General features: G+C 42.7%; 1 protein-coding gene across 42 annotated transcripts in view; it reads left to right on the plus strand.

Annotated features, from left to right (window-relative positions):
- The window catches only part of PTPRD (protein tyrosine phosphatase receptor type D), a 1152007-nt gene that overhangs the window by 1098129 nt on the left and 32108 nt on the right, over nt 1–21770 (plus strand). For all 42 annotated transcript variants that reach the window (XM_053371570.1, XM_053371569.1, XM_053371568.1 and 39 more), the window contains 2 exons: nt 4092–4211; nt 6056–6210. In XM_053371570.1, coding sequence (XP_053227545.1) covers nt 4092–4211; nt 6056–6210 — 275 coding nt within the window. The remainder of the gene's footprint in view (nt 1–4091; nt 4212–6055; nt 6211–21770) is intronic.

Here is a 21770-nt window from a genome sequence, read left to right on the forward strand (position 1 = left end):
AGTCTTATTTCTTTGACCAGCAACCAGCTCCTCAGAATACTTCCCAGATCTTTCTTATCTTTAAAATGTGCCTGTTTGTTCCTGGGCTTTACCCCCTTTGGAAACAAAACTACTAAGTCATAATGTCTGTCCTCATACCAGATGGCTGGATGATTTCCTTTGGAGCTCAAGAACAAAGCTTGACTGGAAATTTGGTTGGTTGGCACCCATCTGTCTCAGGAGACAATGGAAAAGTGCTCTTTCTGCCATGAAGTCAAACCATTGGAGAGTTACAGTGCCTGCTGTGGCTGTAGAGACCAATATGAGAGAGACATGTTTTGTTGCAGCTGGGGCAGATGAAAGCATCCTGTTGTGTTGATGCAGGTGTACCATGGCTTTTCTTTGCATCTCGAGGCCCCAAGACCCACCCCCAAAATAAATACACAGAGACACTTATATTAGTTTAAGTTTTTGGGCAAATTTTGGCCACAACCTTATTGAAATATAATCACGTGAGCGGTATTGGCTTAGGCATTGACTCCCCACTATAATTGACTCCACCTCTCAGAGTGATCGTCCAACGAGGTAAACCAAACGAGGGAGCAAGGTCGATGAGGACCAACCTAAGCTCACCCCGGGGTTCCTGTGGTCCTGGCATGGCCCTAGCCCCTCAAGCAGACTTCGGACGAGATCCAGGACCCCCAGATTCCTTTAACGGAATACCCAATTCCCACAATCCAACTGAGCCAATGCCTAACCGCCACCTTACAGGTTGTGACGATTTGCTAAGGGGTAGGTGAAAACCAAATGGCTAAAAATTCCTACCCATCCCCTGTTCCAAAACAGGTGACCCAAACCAAAGCATGGCCAAGTGACTCTACCTAAACTCGGGAGGGTGGGTGTTCAGCCGTGCAAATGCAAGTGCCCCACTTGCATCACACTGCTGCTTTTAAACCCCCTGGGATCACGCCACCTACTGGCTATTGGCTAAAACAGCCTGGAATGATCCCAGGGGAATGGCCAGGACTTCCTGCTCCCCCCCATTTTAACCCTGTCAGGTGAGCTCTTGGGTCCCGAGCGCAACCAGGACCCTCTGTTATGAGGATCCCATTTCTACGCGCCTCCCAGCGGTCAAAACTAAATACAAAATCAGTAGTTTTGAGATAGATATGTGTAAATGGAAACCCACAAATCCCAACACATAATCCAACACATAAGCTTTGTAATGTGGCCCACTATGGGCTTAGTAAACTCCTGGGTTTTCCTGTTACCAGGAAGCAGTTGCCAGGTAATTCTCAGAGTTGCTTACAGTAAAATAATAAAAGCATAAATTTAAAAAGAATTATTAATGAAGCATCAAACAAACATAACAGAGCAATAAAATAAGATAGAACACCAGCATACAGTCTTAAATAATTACAAAGCCTGGGCAGATAGAAAGTGTGACCTCCAGCACAAGGCCATGTCCCCAGAGAACACTGGATAAGCCAAAGTGACTGTGTGTCTAGAAGTCAAGCCAAGTCACTTGGTCCAGGCTCACCACAAACTTATCTGATGTCAAACACTGCAGTGAAGAGTAATTAAGCTCACCTTAACTATGCTTGACTGTGCATAGCAATGGTAAGAATGTGAAGTGAGATCTATATTACCCTGGAATCCACCCAAACCAGAACACTTCAAGTATTTGAACCATATGTTTGGGAAACATAAGAACGAGGAATTTGCATTCTTTCAGTAAAGAGTGGGAAATAATGTTTCTACCTAATAAAATGGCCCGACATGTTTGCCACTCCTTTACCATGAGCATTTTAAACCAGATCTTTTCCAGCTGACTCCTATAACTCAACGTCTTCTCCTCGGACAATCCCCACCTGTCACTCACCCTGGCTCCACCACCTTTGCCCCTCAATCTTGCGCTGTCTTCTTTCTGTAATTTTTCTGTTACACTAAGACACGGAGTACCCTTTAAAATCTGATAAATAATCTCTTTCTGTGAACTCTTATAGATCAAAGACTTGGCAATCTAAAGCCACGACATGTTTCATTAAAGAAAGGAAAAACCTCAAAACAAAATTACGTTTTTGTGTAGTTTCTGGCATAGTTCATTCTAAACATCCTGGATCAAAGAAATCCAGTCTCGTAGCACTGCTTTTCTATTTGTAGCAAAGCTTAAATTTTTCAAACCACTTACTTCGGAAACCAGTATTTATGTTTGGATGTCAATGATCATGGTTTCATCTGATATACCGTATTTTTCGCTCCATAAGACACCCTTTTTTTCCTCCTAAAAAGAAAGGGGAAATGTCTGTGCGTCTTATGGAGCAAATGTGTGGTCGATCGCTGGCTCCCTTTCCAGTCCCGCCTCCTTGTTCAGGCCTCCATTGCTGAATGTTCTGCGGATGGAGGCTGTTTGTTTCCCCAGCGACATGTGACTGGCTGGGTAGATTATCTGTCTGGAAAGAAGCTGCAGAACCGTGAGCTGAACCACATAAAAACAGGATTTTTTCCCTTTGCAAAGTAAGCTCGACAACATTGAGCTGATCCTCAAAAACCGGGGCTTTCCCCCTTTCCTCCTCTAAAAACTAGGTGCGCCTTATGGTCAGGTGCGTCTTATGGAGTGAAAAATACGGTATTCTGCAGCACCATGAGACAAATGTGAGTGGGTGCAACATAAGACCTGGATTTGAAATTGTAAATTGCAAGTAGCACTTGCTGCTCATTCAAACCGCATCACGAGACACGCCATCTATAGAGCCTCAGCATGCCTATAGAGGCCACTGGGTCAGCCACCGCAAGCAGAGGCATTGTGAGGTACATAAAGGACTGAGGGCACAGGCCCATGACACAAATTTGCATATGTTAATTTATATCTAAACATACCTCGGTGCAAATTAAAACAGCCAGTACAGTTGTACCTTGGATCCCGAACGCCTTGGTACTCAGACGTTTTGGCTCCCAAACGCCGCAAAGTGAGTGTTCCGGTTTGCAAACGTTCTTTGGAACCTGAACATCTGACAGGACTTCCACGGCTTCTGATTGGCTGCAGAAGCTTCTTGCAGCCAATCAGAAGCCGTGCTTTGGTTTCCAAACATTTTGGAAGTCGAACGGACTTCTGGAATGGATTCTGTTTGACTTCCAAGGTATGACTGTAGTTGGATCTCACCAGCGCTGGGTTTTGGTTGTGCACCTACTCACTTTGTGAGCAGCAGAAAATAATAATAGTAAACATGAGGGAAAGGGAACAGAACGCTCCCTTTACAAAATTCAAAAACTCCAGTGCCGCCACTGGCCAGGCCCAACAATGCCCCATTCTGCTATGGAGTCCTTCCTTCTCTTCCTTCCTTGAGAGAGCAACCACTTGTACTGCCTTTTCCCTGCCATTACTTCACTTGCATCAGTTGGCAGAGGTGAAAAGGAAGCTATTTCCCTTCTTTGCCTTCATTTACACTTCTGGCTTGGGATTTTGGTTTGTTTGTTTTATGCCCCCCCCCCCTCCGATGTCTGAGAGAAAAAGGACAGAAAAGAGAATCTCTTATTCTGGAACTGGAGATAAGCAGGTCACTTGAAGATCAGTTCCATCCCAATGGGAAAACATGCAGCCCTCTTGTCATATTATTGAAGAATTCCTCGTTCTTACTGTGCATACATACCAAGCTGAGGATGAGAGGTGGAACAGGAAGCAGTTTCTTTTCTCAGACAACATAGTTTCATGAATCCTCTTCCTGACTCGATCTGTTTTGTAGCTGTGCTGATGCACACCATCTGGTCCACCGAGTGGCACACATCAAGCATTACTGATGACGCTACTTTTCCGTGAAACACCCCCTATAAAATCTGCAGCATAAAGGCTCAAGGTCCCATTGTCCCATTCGGCATGCTGAGCGCTCAGGAAGCTTGTTTATATTGTGTTCCCCAAGTGCACCATCATCTCGCCGTCCTTCTGGATGATCTGGATCATTTCCACAGCAACTAGACCACATGCTGTGGAGGTGTCTCCTATCCCAACATAGTAATATTCTTGTCAGCCTGTTTCCATTAGTTTTCAGCTGTGAGCAACGTGATTCGTGCTACTTAAAATGTGAATATATTTCTGCCTAAAATGCTTTTTGCAGGTGAAATGTGATCAGTATTGGCCGAGCAGAGGAACCGAAACATATGGACTGATCCAGGTGACCTTGTTGGACACTGTAGAATTGGCAACGTACTGTGTTAGAACATTTGCACTTTACAAGGTAATTCTTCATTCTGTATGCATCAGATATTTTTTGGTGGAGAGAAAGGATCATGATTGTTTATAACAATATAACTGGATTACATGGGGCCATACAGTAGTTTATGGGTAGGCAAACTAAGGCCCGGGGACCGGATCCGGCCCAATCGCCTTCTAAATCTGGCCTGTGGACGGTCCAGGAATCAGCGTGTTTTTACATGACTAGAATGTGTCCTTTTATTTAAAATGTATCTCTGGGTTATTTGTGGGGCTTGCTTGGTGTTTTTACATGAGTAGAATGTGTCCTTTTATTTAAAATGCATCTCTGGGTTATTTGTGGGGTGTAGGAATTCGTTCATCCCCCCCAAAAAAAATATATAGTCCAGCCCCCCACAAGGTCTGAGGGACAGTGAACTGGCCCCCTGCTGAAAATGTTTGCTGACCCCTGTCTAGTTCCTTGCAACAGCAAGATTCCCTAGAATTAAATGCTCACCCAGTTTCCTATCCAAAGCCTGCAGAGTGCTGGGGGAGGGGGGGCCATAAAATTCCTAGCCATTATCAAACATCTTTACAACTATAAAACATTTATTGACATTCAACCCATATCAGAACTCTGAAATCTTTTACACATTGTCTTTCTTCCCTCCATGGCCGTAGTAAACAGTTCCTCTTCCTTTCTACGTTAAGCTTTAAATTATTTGAATATTTGTTTTCTAATTTACAGCCAGTTCCTTTAGTTTTAAAGTCAGTGGTTTTCAACTAGTGTGCCGTGGCACCCTGGGGTGCCTTGAATGATGGTCAGGGGTGCCGTGGGCAACATTGGCTTCTGTTCCTCTTTTCTTCCCTCCCTCCTCTGATGCCCTCTCATGTCTCTGCCTCCTAAAGGCTTGCACAGGTGTTCATGGCAGTAGCCCTGGCTACAAACTCAGCAGGCAAATGGGGCCTCTGGAGCTGGCCAGCGGGTGCAGGCTGCCAGTAGCTGAGGCAGCCTCAGAGTAAATAAGCAAGCAGGCGAGGGAGTCCAGCCCTTGCTCTTGGGAATGGACAGAGAAGTCCCAGGCCCCAGATGAGACCAGGGGTGGCAGCAGCGGCTGCCCAGAGGACTCCCAAGGAGAGAGGAGAGGAGAGGAAGCTGAGGGAACACTGCACAACTGAAGGTGTTTGAAAAAGGGTGAGAGGCTGCCAGCTCTGCAGGCAAGGGGTGACATAACTGGACTCCTGAGCCCCACAGGGGTGCCGCAGAAAGAATGTAGTTGGCCAGGGGGGTCGTGGACTCAAAAAGGTTGAAAACCTCTGGCTTGAGTCATGCATTCTCAATGTTGGGCTGGCTACACAATAGCTCCCATACTGCTTCTCTGCAGTAGTAGTGAATAACAGTGCTGTGTCTGCCCTTTCCAGCACCATCACTGAGAAGTTCATTACTGTGATAAATCCAATAAAAAGGTAAAGGGATCCCTGACCGTTAGGTCCAGTTGTGGCACTCATCTCACTTTACTGGCCAAGGGAGCTGGCGTACAGCTTCCAGGTCATGTGGCCAGCATGACTAAGTCGCTTGTGGCAAACCAGAGCAGAGCACGGAAACACTGTTTACCTTCCCGCCAGAGTGGTACCTATTTATCTACTTGCACTTTGACGTGCTTTCGAACTGCTAGGTGGGCAGGAGATAAATCCAATACAGCTCACTATTAAATAGGTGCCACAGTTCTAGAGTAGCCACAGACTCAGCTTGCCAGATGATATCGTATCCTGCCTTTAAATGGAGCTTTATTTAAGACTCATGGTGATGTGGCAAATATGCCTTTGCTCTATTCCGGAGCGCTGTTGTGACATTGGGCAGTCATTCCAACCAACATTCTTCTCTGGCAGAATGGATCAAGCGAGAAGAGAGAAGTGAGGCAGTTCCAGTTCACTGCCTGGCCTGACCATGGAGTTCCAGAACATCCGACGCCATTCCTAGCTTTCTTACGACGAGTCAAAACCTGTAATCCTCCCGATGCTGGGCCAATGCTTGTTCACTGCAGGTAAGCGCAGGCTTCACTGTAACAAACACTTGCAAGTGACATGTTAATGCCGTAAGCCAATGGCTTATAATTTGGCATTGTACATAGCATTTCATTTGCATTTTCCCCATTCTCTGGAAGTTCTGATTAACTGAATACATGATGGTTGTGGTCTAAACAAGCATGAAACTAGCTCCACAAGCTGAAAAGGAGCTTTAGAACACAGTGGTGGTTGTTTCCAAGCAATAGCCCCTTATGCTACATGGTGAACTATTTTGAAATCTTAGTGGAGGGTCTTAAAAAAATTGTGTTAATGCAAATGGGAGTTGTTTGAAGGAAAATGTACAAAATAAAATCCAAGTAGGCAGCCATATGCACACTCATTCCTGGGAGGTGCGCTTAGAACATGGGTAGGCAAACTAAGGCCCAGGGGCCGGATCCGGCCCAATCGCCTTCTAAATCTGGAAGGTGGATGGTCCAGGAATCAGTGTGTTTTGACATGAGAAGAATGTGTCCTTTTAAATAAAAGGCATCTCTGGGTTATTTGTGGGGTCTGCCTAGTGTTTTTACATGAGTAGAATGTGTGCTTTTCTTCAAAATGCATCTCTGGGTTATTTGTGGGGCATAGGAATTCGTTCATTTATTTATTTTTCAAAATATGGTCTGGCCCCCACAAGGTCTGAGGGACAGTGGACCGGCCCCCTGCTGAAAACGTTTGCTGACCCCTGACTTAGAACTATGGATACAGAATCCACCCAAGCAGAATTTCCATATATATACTCAACTATATTTGTAATCCTTCTTATAGAAATCTCCAAGTGTGGTTTACTTGCATGTTTCCCCCAATTCTGGTTGCCAGTTTCAGGGGTGTTCTTGAGCTCTCATGAGTCCAGCACCGTAAGTGCACAGAGGCTCCCCTCATACTAGCTATACTATTATGCGATAATATTTATTGGTTGGGTTGAGGTACTTTGGGAACATTTATGGGAAAGATGGTGTGTGCCTGGACCTTGCGATCGCTAGCATTTTGCTCGACATACAAATCCAATAGCTGAATCTCCGAAGGTAGAAGAACCCAATTGTTCAAAGGGTTGGATACCCACCAAGTTGAAAAGATATACCTGAAAAGCACGAAACTGCATCTGTTCTGGTGATCCTGCAAATCCATTGATTTCATTGTGAAAGGAAATTTCTTATTACCTATTTACATACTCTACACTTCAAGTAATTTCAATTTATATCCCTAATTTGTTTTACCTGAAATGTGAGGCAATCAGATAAGCAATTTTGAACAGTTCTAAATGGAAAGAATCTGCTGATAATTTGTTTATTTATAAAAAAAACCCCAGAAATTTCTGCCCCGTGCTTCCAGTTCCTATGCACTACTCAAGGCAATTTACAATGATTTAAAACTGCAATATCATATCAATAGAAATGCATTAAAAATCCAACACAGGAAGATACCAGGCAGATACACAGACAGATAAAACATAGCATTTAAATAAAATAAATAGGCAAAGCCTGATGGATTTTTTTATTATAAAAAATGTCTTCACCAACAAGCAAAAGGCAGCAAGAAAGGTGGCCACTCACACTTCAAGGAGCAAAGTGACCCACACCATACTGAGAAAGCCTTATAGCTTCTTGCTGTCAACCTCGTGTAACCCGAGGTAGGACACAGAGAAGGACATCTCCTTTTGATATTTGGCCCCAGGCAAGATGGCATTAGAGGAGACAGTCCCTCAGGTGTGTTTTAACCTTGAGGCTGTCATGGGCTGGCCAGGTCAGGATGATGCAGATGGAAGATTGGCCAAGGACCTGGGAGAGGGTTCTAGCAGAATGTGGGGGCCTCTGCTGGGAGTGGGGAAATTTGCAGGCAAGGATCGTGGGAAGGGAGCTTCCTCAGCCAGTGTGGTGTAGTGGTTAAGAGCGGTAGATTCGTAATCTGGTGAATCGGGTTCTCGCCTCCGCTCCTCCACAAGCAGCTGCTGGGTGACCTTGGGTTAGTCACACTTTCCTGAAGTCTCTCAGCCCCACTCACCTCACAGAGTGTTTGTTGTGGGGGAGGAAGGGAAAGGAGAATGTTAGCCGCTTTGAGACTCCTTTGGGTCGTGATAAAGCAGGATATCAAATCCAAACTCTTCTTCTTTTTCTTGTCTCATCCATCTCCACGATGATAGCTGCAAGTCCCACCTCCTTCTCTGTTCCTGCCTTTCCTCCCACCCTGGCATCATCAGATACTGGGAATATCTTAGGAAAGCCACTCCAGATTTCGGTAGGATTTGCTCCGTAGCCTTTTCTTCTCTCGAAGATATCCCGCAAGGCAGCGGAGGTTTAGGATCAGAGTTTTCCTTCTCCTGAATGGGCTACCTTCCCAAGTGGGTGAGCCCCACCTACCCCTCACTTCCCTCTACAGCACGGGCAGAAACCGCCTTCTTGACCAGTGGGCCAACTATTGGTCTCGTCCGCTCAACCCTCTGGGGCCTGTCTTCGCATGCAGGGGAAGTTCTTAATTTACTGAGGGTTTGAGACCAATTGGCTACCCTCACCTGGTTTAGCCGGCCAGCTGAAGCTGTTCCCAGTGTGTGTCCACTGTTGTATGTTGACAACTTCTAGGAGCCACAGATGAGAGCTGAGCTGAGTGCAGGGTGGGGACAAAGGTAGACAAACTAACCTAGAAAAAGAACAAAATGTCCCCCACCAGAGGTACTATACCCATCCCCGAGCACCCCATATATAAGTAAAGGGACCCATGACCATTAGGTCCAGTCGTGGCTGACTCTGGGGTTGCGGCTCTCATCTTGCTTTATTAGCCAGCATGACTAAGCCGCTTCTGGCAAACCAGAGCAGTGCATGGAAACACTATTTACCTTTCCGCCAGAGTGGTACCTATTTATCTACTTGCTCTCTGATGTGCTTTCGAACTGCTAGGTTGGCAGGAGCTGGACCCGAACAATGAGAGCTCACCCCGTGGCGGGGATTCGTACTGCCGACCTTCTGATCGACAAGTCCTAGGCTCTGTGGTTTAACCCACAGTGCCACCCATGTCCCATATATACAGTATATACATATATACTCCATATATACAGGATAGCAAAAGGGTGTGACAGTGTCAGATCAATGTCCAAAGCTTTTGAAGCTAGAGCACTTGCCTTAGCTGTCTCTGTATTTTGGATTAGCTGTGTGTATTGCCTGAAATGCCTTCAGGCAGCAATTTGCATACCCACCACAGTAACCTAAGCATTGAAGCATTTGGAAAGAACTCTTTGCCAACTCTTTGTTCTTCAGCAACTGGGAGACAAAGGAAGCCCTGGATTTTTTTCTCCACTTTTTCTGCCCCAATATCCTTTAAGTCCACAGAATTTGACCACTGTACTTTTTAGTTTTCCTTTTGTTCTTTCTTGGGGTGCAGTCCAATGCATACATACAAACTGACTCAGTCAGTCACAGTAAACACAGCAGATTTTCTTCTGAGGAAAACAATGAGTGCAAGACCTGTTCTCTTGTTCCTCGTTTCCCTAATAACTGAAACGAGTTTGTTTTATGGAGACCTCCTCCATGTTTCCTTCTTTATTGTTTTTGTTTCCAGAGCTGAGCAAACGGTGTTGATGGTAGATTTATGAAAAGCATAATCATAAACATCTCTCAAATAAGTTTTCATGTATGAATTTAAGAGCTGCAACTGAAGTGAAAACTGGATGTAATTTTCATGAGTGCCAAAAAAGCTTTTATACAGTGTAGCTAAAAAATGAGGATAAAAATAAACAGTTCTGTTAAGCAACAGTGATAAAGTACTGGGTGAATTGTTTTCTTAACTGACGATGTAGGCAATTAAGTTTCCACTGAGAGCTTGTGATTGGCCCTCCATAATCTATTCCCTTGAAATTTTCTATAGACTGTGTACTCCAATTATATATTATGGCAGCAATCCAAAGAGGTGCACTTAAGCCCTATTTAAATCAATGGGATGTGTTAGTTGTGATTGTCTTCCCCCATTGATTTCAACAGGACTTGAGACATAACCAACTTCCTCTTGATTGTGACCTACCAGATTCAGCATGCCAAACTCCTAGGAACAAAAGCAAAAGCAGCTTGGAACTAGCTAACACTCATCTGCAGGAAAACAAAATGAAAACAATGCCTTTAATTGCACAGTTGCATTTAAACGGTTTTAACCCTTAGCCTGCAATCCATGCATCTTCTCTTGGCAGCTCAGATGTGCTGGGCCTGCAAAAAAGAAATGAGAAAATCTCAAAGCAATTTTTGCTGTACCCATAAATGGCAGAGGTCTTACTGCTAACAAATAATGCATGCATACTCAAGGCTTTGAGTTTCTAAGAATCACAACACTAGTTTAACTTTAGAATACCACAGAATCCAGATTGTTAGGCCATTGGTGTAGGAGCCTGTTTTTGTCATTCCATAGAGCACTACATATGCTGATAGTGCTTTAATCATCATAATGGCAGTAACATTCAACTTTCCAGCTGGCACTTACTTATACCTTCTAGAAGTGGAATGTCATGGCCATTGGTCCCATTTGCCAAACAGCAGAGCTGGTTCTAATGAATAACTTATAAATGCCTCATTTAGTTATCCATTTCTACCTCTGCATAATATTCTGCCTATTCCAGAGCAATTTAGCAATATCACAGTCCAACCATTGCCTCCATGCTGATCTGCTTTCATTTGTAAAATTAAATATCCTTTTAATGAGCACTTATTGTTTGAAATTCAGGCTTTAATTCTATGAATCTGCGATAGACAGAGTGTAACATGTGGTCTATTGATAGCAGGAAAAGCACACGGTTGTGTTTGAAGTCGGATTATTGCTGGCAAACAGGTGCTCATCAGATCATAGCCGAATAGCACCAGAGGGCACCTGGAAGCCTTTTTGTTTTGTTTTGAGAACTTCACAGAAGTCTTAGCAATTGCTTCAGTAATGTTACCCAGAAGCTTTGTATAGAAACATAGGCCTTTATCCTCTGTGTTTCTGCAACAGAGCACCAGTGGGCAATCCTTGAAGAGAGATGTAATTTAATGAAGTGTTCAGATACATTGCTAATGTCCATAAAATGAGTAACAGAAAGAAGGCAGCTGGGCAGCTTTGAAAAATGTGAATTATGGATTTAAGGAACACACTCTCACCTAGAGATATGCTAAAGATAAATTTCAGCAAGCTATGGGATATTCACATTTTATACAGATGCTTTCCATTATTACAACATGACATACCTACAATTACCTCATATGGTTCTGAAATTGCTACCCCCCCTACACACACATTTTGATGCCAGTTTATTCATTTCCTCACCTGACACTCCTCTTTACATGTAAAAGTTTACAGTAATTAAAACACACAAAAATAGAGCCTCACTTTACTTTTTTAAACAGCAAATCCCATAGTTTGAACAAGAAAGTATACACACAATACTATAAATACTGAGTAATAAAAGATAATTTCTTTGATCAGGTTTCCTGGCAAATAACATGGAAGTGAAGGTGTCATTTTTCCAGTTTTTATGTAATATCTACAGTGGGGAATCTGAGATATTTAAGTGCATGAACAACATGTAAGCGCATTCATGTAAATACATTGAACATGGGTGTATTGTGCGATATAAACTTCAGAAGTCATTCTAAACATTAACTGTGAATTGTCTTCTCATGTCAAGTTGTTGCTGTTGTCATTATTTATTTGATCCATATATCACCCTTCATCATAGGATCTCAGGGCAGGTGCACAGAATAACATACAGGAAAAAAACAAGTAAATAATTAAAACAAAACAGCAAAACAATAACCCCGTGGACACATTTAAAAGGCTGCCAAACATTAATCAGCCGAAGGCCTGGTTGAAGTTTTAAATGTTTTATTGAGGTCCTAATTCAAGTAAGGTGCAGCTAACATCCCCATACACTTATTAAAAAGAGCATACTTCAGATGCAGAACTCGCCTGTTTCACTCCCCACATACGATTTGTACCTGCCAGAAAGGGAGGTTTCCAATGTCCTCCTCTCTTCTTTCTTTTAGCTTAATCTTTATGGCATTCTTCTCCTCAAGGTTGCAATGTTGCTGCTGTTTTAGATTCCGTTTTATCTTCCTCTTCTCACACCTGCACTCATATTTCTGTTTCCTTCTTTCTAATAGTCTGAGGTTTGTTCCTGTCTTTCCCTAGATTGACCCTAAAACCAAGAATTCGTCCTCTCTTATTTCTCAGTGTGATTATTGTAACGCTCTTCTGGTTGGCCTTCCTTTATCTCCATTCTAGTGTTTCTATTATGAATGTTTACTTTCCTGTTCCTTCCACTTTGATCATGTCGCTCTTTATGGACTTCTGTTCATGTTCCATTTTATATTCAAATTTTTTATCTCTCATCTTTAAATCACTTAATTCAATTTGTACCTTCTTATCTCACATCTCTTTGACTATAATGTATTCTCTTTTCTTCTGGTATGTTCCACCTCACTTCTGCTGTTTCTCCTACTTGTCCTTTCTCTGTTATCATTTCTTATCTTTGGAATTCTCTTCCCACTGATAGTTGTCCTACTTCACTGTGTTCAAACAACCTTCTAAGACTTGTCTTTGTCTCCCCTCCAAGCTTCCTGGTCGGATTGCTTTGCTTTTATTGCTGATCTCCCTTTGCTGAGTTTCCCCCCCCCCTTCAAATCCACCTGCTCCTTTTCCCTAAATGTGTCACATCATTTAGACTGTAAATATTTGTTGGGGTGCTTTGTGGACATTTCTCAACTGTAAGGGATCTAATTGTAGGTGTGGTATAAATACAACAAGAATTGAAATTGAAATTGAATTGAAATACTTTATTGTCACTTGTACAACTTGTATACAGTGAGATTACACGAGCACCCCATATCTGCTCTCTTAGTCTTAATTCCCCCCATTTACTGACACACACTCACCAAACCTGAAAGTCAGTTGCCCTGTTGTTATCTTTTCATTCAGCAGCCTAACAGTCCATGGATAGAAGCTGTTCTTTACCCTGTTGGTGTGACCAATCATGCTTCTATATCTTCTGCCTGAGGGCAGGAGATCAAGAAAGTGCCAACCAAGGTATGAATTATCCCTGAGAATTTTCCTCACTCTCCTGAGGCAATGTTCTTCCGCTATTTCATCCAGCGGATTCACTGGACAGCCCATAATATCTTGTGCTGTATTCACCACCCTCTGTAGACACTTCCTATCAGTTGATGTCAAACCAGCGTACCACACCGTGATGCAGTATGAAAGGACACATTCTATTGTTGACCTGTAGAAGGAGATCATCAAATGTTGATTGACATCATTCTTCCGCAATACTCTGAGGAGATGGAAACCTTAGGGTGCTCTTGCTATTTTCAGGTCGGATTCAGTCACTTGCTGGCAAAACCAGGTTTTGGCACTCTTGAGCTACAAATCATTCCTCCCACCACCCCCAAAATCAAACTTTTTGCTATAAGGAAAGTGATGGAGAAATAGTGATTACTTGATGCAATGTCATATACCCTCCAGCCAAAAAGTCAGAATGAATGCTCAATAAATAGATAGTCTGTCAACAACATTAAATCCAAATGTTTCACGTTTGTTTGTTTGTTTGTTTGTTTGTTCCTTCTAGAAAATGGGATATTTTATTATTCCTCTATTATGCCTAATGGGCTCCCTCCTCCCCCACAACATTTAATTCCACAGCTGTCTTCTCACCTTTGTTTTCAAATACTGTGTGCATCAGTATGCCTGTTCATGTCCTCTAAGGTCCTGATGTTAGATCACAGTTTGAAATTCTAATTCTACACAGAATTAGTAACTATGACTGCGAAACGAAGAAATAAGGATGAGTCACGGATAAGAGATGAGTGGAAGTGTTTTGAAGAGTATCTCAGAGGATATAATAGTCAGTTACCTTACAAGTAGGAATGAACACATGAGCAGCAGGTAACATTAAATAAAGGAAGATTTGAGACGAAAATGGGTGGAAAAATAGATTATGCAGCCAACAAAAGACTACCTAGAATGCCATGGAGAGATGGACTGGGAAGTCCGAGGATAAGAGAGAAGGATGAATATTGTATGGTGTAAAAAGTTGTAAAAGTGCATTAAAAATAAATAAACATGCTGACCAGGAAACGAGTCCCATTGAACTTAATGGCACTTATCTCTTGAGTGATGTTTAGTATTGGTCTGAAAACTCTGTCCTCTTTACCACAGCTAATGCAAGTTCTGAATCAAAACAGACCATATCTGATTACTTGAGGGGATATTTACTGATGGGCAGACTATAAAATTCTGTGAGCTTTAGTAGTAGTAGTAGTAGTAGTAGTATAGTGCCCTATCCCTGCAGGTCTTAGGGCGGTTCGCAAGATAAAATCACAATATAAAAACTCAAAATACATAACCAAAATAAAAACCAAAACAACCCCCCCCCCATTTTAAAAGGGCATTGGATGTCAATCAGCCAAAGGCCTCGTTAAAGAGGAACGTTTTTTGCCTGGCACCTAAAGGTCTATAATGAAGGTGCCAGGCGTTAACCTAGCACTACAATATTCACATGTTCTCATTGAGAGTATTGTAAGAGCTCTGAGCTTCCTGACATCAAAGACAGGCACAGTGCAGAATACTGGCATTTAATAGGTAAAAGGTAAATAGGGACCCCGGTGGCGCTGTGGTCTAAACACAGAGCCTCTTGGGCTTGCGGATCGGAAGGTCAGCTGTTCGAATCTGTGTTACAGGGCATTTAACAGCACATACTCCGTGGGATGCGGACGAGAACCATTGCCATTGTAATGAGACATTGAATCCTTCCCTACCCTTCTCCTGTTTGCCCCAGTCAATCTGAGTAGCAAACTGGGAAAAGGAGGGTCCCTAACTGCTAATCCTACTGTCCGCCAAGAAACAACTGAAACACTCAACAATTTGATTGATCAGTGCCAGTGGTACAGTAGCTTTAAAAATCAGTACACAGAAAGAAATTTGTGCTTGCCATCGTTTTTGTTCTGGTTGACATCTGGAAGCTGCTTGGCAGAGAGCAGAGTAATAGGTGCAGTTTGCCACCATAACTGCATCCCCTCCATCAAGCATCTTTCAGAAGACTCTGCTGGAACAGGAAGTTTGCAACCAGGGAGCAGATTATGGCTTCCCGCTGAGCCCTGCAAGGGACCTTTCCTAGTGATGCACAGGACAGGGAAATAGGGAGCACCTCTGTACCTAGTGAATGGGCAGCCTTTGGTGGCAAGATGAGCAAGGGAGGTAGTCATGAGTAGCCCTTCAACAGATAGTTCCTGTGATGAGGTGCCCATTAGCAGCTAGTGAGTGAATAACTTAGAAAACAGTCTCTCCCCTTTGATAAGATGTGTACTCACATGCTGCGCTAACTGATGCCTGCATGTGAGGATTTGGTTGCTGGGAAGATTATGGAGCTGACTCGCCAACACAGCAGGTGGCACTGTGGTCTAAACCACTGGGCCTCTTGGGCTTGCTGATTGGAAGGTCGGCGGTTCGAATCTCTGCGATGGGATGAGCTCCCGTTGCTCTGTCCCAGCTTCTGCCAACCTAACAGTTCGAAAACATAACAGCACAAGTAGATAAATAGGTACCACTGCAGTGGGAAGGTAAATGGCGTTTCCGTGCTCTCTGGCTTCTGTCACAGTGTCCCATTGTGCCAGAAGCGATTTAGTCCTGCTGGCTACATGACACGGAAAGCTTCCTTTGGACAGACGCTGGCTCCCTTGGCCTGAAAGAGAGATGAGAATCATAATCCCATAGTCGCCTTTGACTGGACTTAACCGTGCAGGGGTCCTTTACCTTTTTACCTTTCCTTTCCTACCTATTGGAGGGAGCTGCAAGCAAGGATCATTTGCAGCTTCTGCTTGTTCTGCTTCATATCTCCTGTTTCTTTGACCTGTTCTGTGGTTTGAAGCATCCTTTCAAGTAAGGAAGTGTACTGCAGAGGTGCTTGCTTGGTAGGCTGTGCCAATTGTTGAAGCACAGTACTGATGTTCCCCAACAAAAGTGGCTAACCTTTGCTTTTTCTGCGCATGATGGCAGCTTACTTGCATTTCGGGGAGACACTCTGTGGTCATTAATATTTGGATCCTCTGCACATCTGCTATCTATTTTCCCGGAAAAGAATGGATTAGGTGCAAGGATCCTGCTAGTAGGTGCAGTCTTCCTATGTAAATACCTTTCTGCTGAATATATTCCTGGTGGATTGATGATGCTTCAGTTTGTTAAACTGACCACTTATAAAAATACAGCCTTGCGTGTATTTCTTGAAATAGAAATGCCACTCTATAACTTATCACTATTAGTTAGCAGTGATCCTTATTTCCTGATATTTATCATGTCCTGTGAGTCTTGTAATTTTCTTTGACCTGTGCTGTGGTTTGAAACATTATTTGATCAGTATTCTCAATGAGTCATTTTATCCACATGTATTTAGTTAATTTTTTCCTGCCTGTGTTTATATAGACTCTATAAGGGAAAGGAAGCCTGACTGCTCACAGCTGAGTCTGGTAAAAGAGCAATTAGTTTCTATCAGAGCCAACAGCTGTCTGTAATGAATTCTGAATTAAAATTACGAGCAAAGAAAAGAATCTAGCCATCTGCAGGAAATGTGAAAATATTTTTATAACCCTAATAGCTGAGATCTGGACAAGGGTATTTGTGAGATTTCCCAGCTGTACCTACAGTGAATTCTCGAATAGCCTCAGACACAGAGCACACCAGAATGCATAGCATCAATTTTGGCTGCTTAACCTCTTTGGCTGCACTTGAACCAGCTTGTATTTTGATCTAAAGTAGTCAGCATGAAAGCCTTCCTTTGTCAAAAAGCATTTTTCTGTGCCTCCAAAATGAAAATGTAGCCGTAAAAATAGTCCTGTTATCTTCGCACAGAGTCCTTCCAATCAGTGTTCCATTACTAAAATACCACCCCTCAAAATGAATAATCATAGTTAACTTGATTTCCCCCTGTCCTAAATTGTTCCTTTCAACAGAATATTGAGTTGCAGTATTGGTTTACATGTGGCATTTTGATTGTGTTACCATTTCACATGTTGTAATTCAGTGCATAACCCTCCTGATTCTGTTTCCAATGTTCCTTTAATGTATGTTTTGGCCCTTCTAGCAGCAGAATATCTCAAAATTATGGTTTGCTGAAAAGCTGAAATGATATAGATATAGAAGCCACAGTTTAGAAATAAAGCAATATGCCTTGCATATACAATGGACCAGCTTCAGTCAGTAGCATCTCCAGGTACAAGATGGGAGGTTATGGGATGGGTGTCCATCAGAGTAGACAGCAGCTGCCTTAATAATCTGGTAAGCGGAATGAATAAATGAATTGAGCTAGTTGGATCAATTGTCCAGTTTGGTAGAAGACAGTGTCATGAAATTCTACTCCATATTGAGTAGCAGGAACGATACATAGATTGGGAGTTTGATGGTAGAGGGAGGTGTGGGGTGCTTAGAGATCCGATCACAACACACTCCCTCCTTTAAGAGGAATTGATTTGTAGGGAAGGGTAAATGTGGCTGCACCAAGCTCCACATGTGTTATTTTTCAGAAAGTTTAAAGGCATCTTGGACATGTGACCATTCCTTCTGCCTGCTGATCCAACACTTTTTTTTGTCCCTCCTGCACATGGTCCCCAAAAGATGATAGGGGTCACCTACGTGTTGCGTATGTTTGTTCTGTATCACGGTTGCTGGCAGTGAATGTGGTTCAGCAAACCAGTTGTTTGAGATTAAATTCAAACAAAGACCAAGTTAGAAAATGGTGGGTATGCTGCTTGTCTTGATACAAACACAATATATATGAAGAGGAAAGGGACAGGGTTTGCTGTGGTCCTTACTAGTTGGTCGCAAGGTTTTTTATCCTAGTTTATGCATGCATTGCATAAATTCACAAAGACCATAATAGGAATTGAATACATTGTGAAGAAGTCCACGGGCGAAATTAAGTGCCATTAAGATAAGGAGATTTTGCCACTAAATTCAGTTGCATTTTTTGGCATCTTAGTCTTCCCCCTCAAAACACCTGATTCAAATTCAGCCATTGAGTTTGAGCCACAGTTTCCCTGTTTAATTGCTCCACATGTATGCATACACACAGGTTAAATGATATTGTAAAGTGGTGTTCATTTATGGCAGATACCTGTGCTATTGAGATTTGTTGTTTCCTAGGGTAATAATCTCCACTTTTAATTTCATAATGTTCTAATTAGCTATGCATCATCATTGGCTTCTAAACTAGAATAATGTCTCTTTCTGCTCCCTTTTTAACCCTCTAAATAGCTTCTAATGATAATCACTTACTTAGAGAATATTGTGCCTCTCTGATGCTTAGTCCCTTTGTTGATTAGAGCTGAAATGTAGATTTAGGATCCCTACAAATTATCATCTTTTCCATATAAATACAGGTTTATTCAGTGATCCTTGCAACTATTTACTTGCAATTTTATATCGCACATTCAGTGCATGGTAGGTCGCTATTCTTCCTTTTTTCTTTTTCTTTTGGAGAATTAAAGAAGAACTATAGAGTAAATCGGTGGGGCTCAGAAACTCACAAGGCCAACCTGTGAAATTAGCATCTGAGGAGGAATTTGAAGTCAAGTCTGATTTAGGTATAGCAATCTGTCTGCTGGGTACATCGACTCTCAAGAGAAAAATCCTCATATTTGTAAAGGCCATCTTTAGTCAGGAAATACATGGGGATCTGTGCCTCTTCCTCCCCTATAGCCCAGTTGGAAGTAAACACAGCAAGGCAGAAGAGAGGCACTGCCGCCCAGCAATAAAAGCTGTAGCAGTGGGAATTTGTCACTCAGACATCACAAAATGTGCCTCGTGGCTTACACGGTAATATGCCATCTGTTGATATCGCAAATTGCCTTGGTCTTAAAAAATATTCTAGGAAGGATAGATGACTTTGTTTCTTGAGCATTAATCGCTCATTCATTTATTTATTTCTGCTCTCACTGAAGCCAAGAGAGATTTCCACAGCCTTTCTTAAGATGGGTACTTAAGCTCACTTTACATGCTGCCTTGGTAACGTGACTCCCACGTCCCAAGTGTGGCTGCATGAATAGATACCCATGTGGTTCAGGCTGATTAGAACCACACTTGAGAAGTACCTCGAAATTAAAAGTTGCCCAGAAGTCATCATACCTTTTGATCCCAAACCTTTTGATCATCATACAAGCAATGTAAATGCATGGAGAGACAGTTCACTAGATGTGTAATCAGTAGTCTAAACCACTGAGCCTCTTGGGCTTGCCAATCAGAAGGTCATCGGTTCGAATCCCTGCGACGGGGTGCGCTCCCGTTGCTCTGTCCCAGCTCCTGCCAAACTAGCAGTTTGAAAGCATACCAGTGCAAGTAGATAAATAGGTACCGCTGCAGCGGGAAGGTAAACGGCGTTTCCATGCACTCTGGTTTCCATCACAAAGTTCTGTTGTGCCAGAAGCGCTTTAGTCCTGCTGGCCACATAACCCAGAAAGCTGTCTGTGGACAGACGCTGGCTCCCTCGGCCTGAAAAGCGAGATGAGCGCCACAACCCCATAGTCACCTTTGACTGGACTTAACTGTCCAGGGGTCCTTTACCTTTTTACTTTAATCAGTAAATTGGGCCTCATTCTCTCCATGAATGGAACCACAGAGATGGAAGGCAATAAGTAGTATAATCTAATTCAACTCCACATTCACATCTCCTGTACGTGATTATTATGGACAGTTATTTTTTTTCCCAGTGGAAATCTCGTAACCTTAAATGGCTGTGATTAAGCCTGCTGTGTATAGTACTTGCTTCTTGTATTAGGTACAATTAGTTCCCACTGATTTGTCTAATATAAAATTACCTTGTAAGCATTATCTTACCTTCCTGCAGGTATTGTGCGGAGGAAAAAGATAAGTGCTGTAAAGTACACAGCACTCTGCAACAGATACTTACATTATTCCCACTGATTTGAACAAAACAGCTATTGTTGCATTACACAACTTACCCTACAGTACAGAAGCTTTCCCTGTCATGTGACATGAATCTACCTTGTCCTATTCTTGCTGCTTTATTCTTAACTTCTTACTGTTTGTTGGCTTGGGTACAGCTGTGCACAGGGCTTCCTCAGTGCCAACAATTAGCTGATCGTCAGCTTGAAGAATGAAGTCCATGAAACAGAAATTTACCATGTCCTATTGAAAGTGCTTCTGAGGTTACATTTTGATTCTGAAGCAGTAGGCACATGTGACTTATACGACATTATATTTTTACAATCTTCCTTTAGAAATTCATTTGATCCAATTCAGAACAGTAAAGTGTTTGTACCAACCTAAGATACGTATGCCTGTGTCATCCAAATGTACATGTTGTGTGCCTGGATGAAGCAAAACACCAAGATGCTCAAAGCCTACCCCCTTTGGTTCCACAGATATTTCTGCCTTCCTGCATGCTGGCCTTACACACTGCAAAATGCACATTTAAACCACTGTTGCCAATTGTATGCATTTTGTTATCTGCAATTGCTTTAATTGCACGCTGTGTTCCCACCTGAAAAGCATGGACAACTCTCTAAGCGGTATAACACAGATCTGAATAACTGTTGTACCTAAGAGCCAATATAAGTTAATCACACTTAAGCCCATTGATTTCACTGATGTGAATCAAAAAGCAGTCCTCTGAGTAATCATCAGGAGAATGCCTCCACCATCAGACTCCCAATCTATGTATCGTTCCTGTTACTTTGGTCTGAGGGCACATGACACAACCACCTTGCTGAAGCTAAGCAGTGTCTGGACAGGAGACCGCCTAGGAATCTCATGTATGCCACTTTGAGTTTAATACTGTAGTAGTAGTAGTAGTAGTAGTAATAATAATAATAATAATAATAATAATAATAATAATAATAATATCCCACCCATCTGTCTGGGTTTCCCCAGCCACTCTGGACAGCTTCCAGCAGAATATTAAAATACAATGATTCATCAACATTAAAAACTTCCCTAAACAGGGCTGCCTTCAGATGTTTTCTAAAAGTCAGATAGTTGTTTATTTCCTTGACATCTGATGGGAAGGCGTTCCACAGGGCGGGTGCCATTACCGAGAAGGCCCTTTGCCTGGTTCCCTGTAACTTTGCTTCTCGCAGTGAGGGAACCGCCAGAAGGCCCTCGGAGCTGGACCTCAGTGTCCAGGCAGAACGATGGGAGTGGGGACACTCCTTCAGGTATGCTGGTATACAGTATACAGGAATACTGAGGCCGTTTAGGACTTTAAAAGTCAGCACCAACTGAAGAATGTTATAATAAAAGCAGTGCTTTTGTGTTGGTACTTACCAGTACAGAGTACTGATGCCTTTTTTTATTGGTGCTCATGGCAGCCATTTTGTACCAGCACCCAAAGAGCTTCATTCTTAGAAAAGCACTGGATATAAGTATAGTGAATATGAACATAAATATTTGTATGCAGTGCTATTTTTCAAGAAAAAGAGGTGCCGGAACTCACCATGAGCGCCTCCCTTGTTCTCTTATAATGGCAATGGCGCCCACTTGAGAGGTGCCGGAATTGAGTTCAAGTGAGTTCAGGCTGAAAAAAGGCCTG

This window comes from Podarcis raffonei, chromosome 17 (assembly GCF_027172205.1).
Source record: "Podarcis raffonei isolate rPodRaf1 chromosome 17, rPodRaf1.pri, whole genome shotgun sequence".
In the NCBI taxonomy this organism is placed as follows: Eukaryota; Metazoa; Chordata; class Lepidosauria; order Squamata; family Lacertidae; genus Podarcis; species Podarcis raffonei.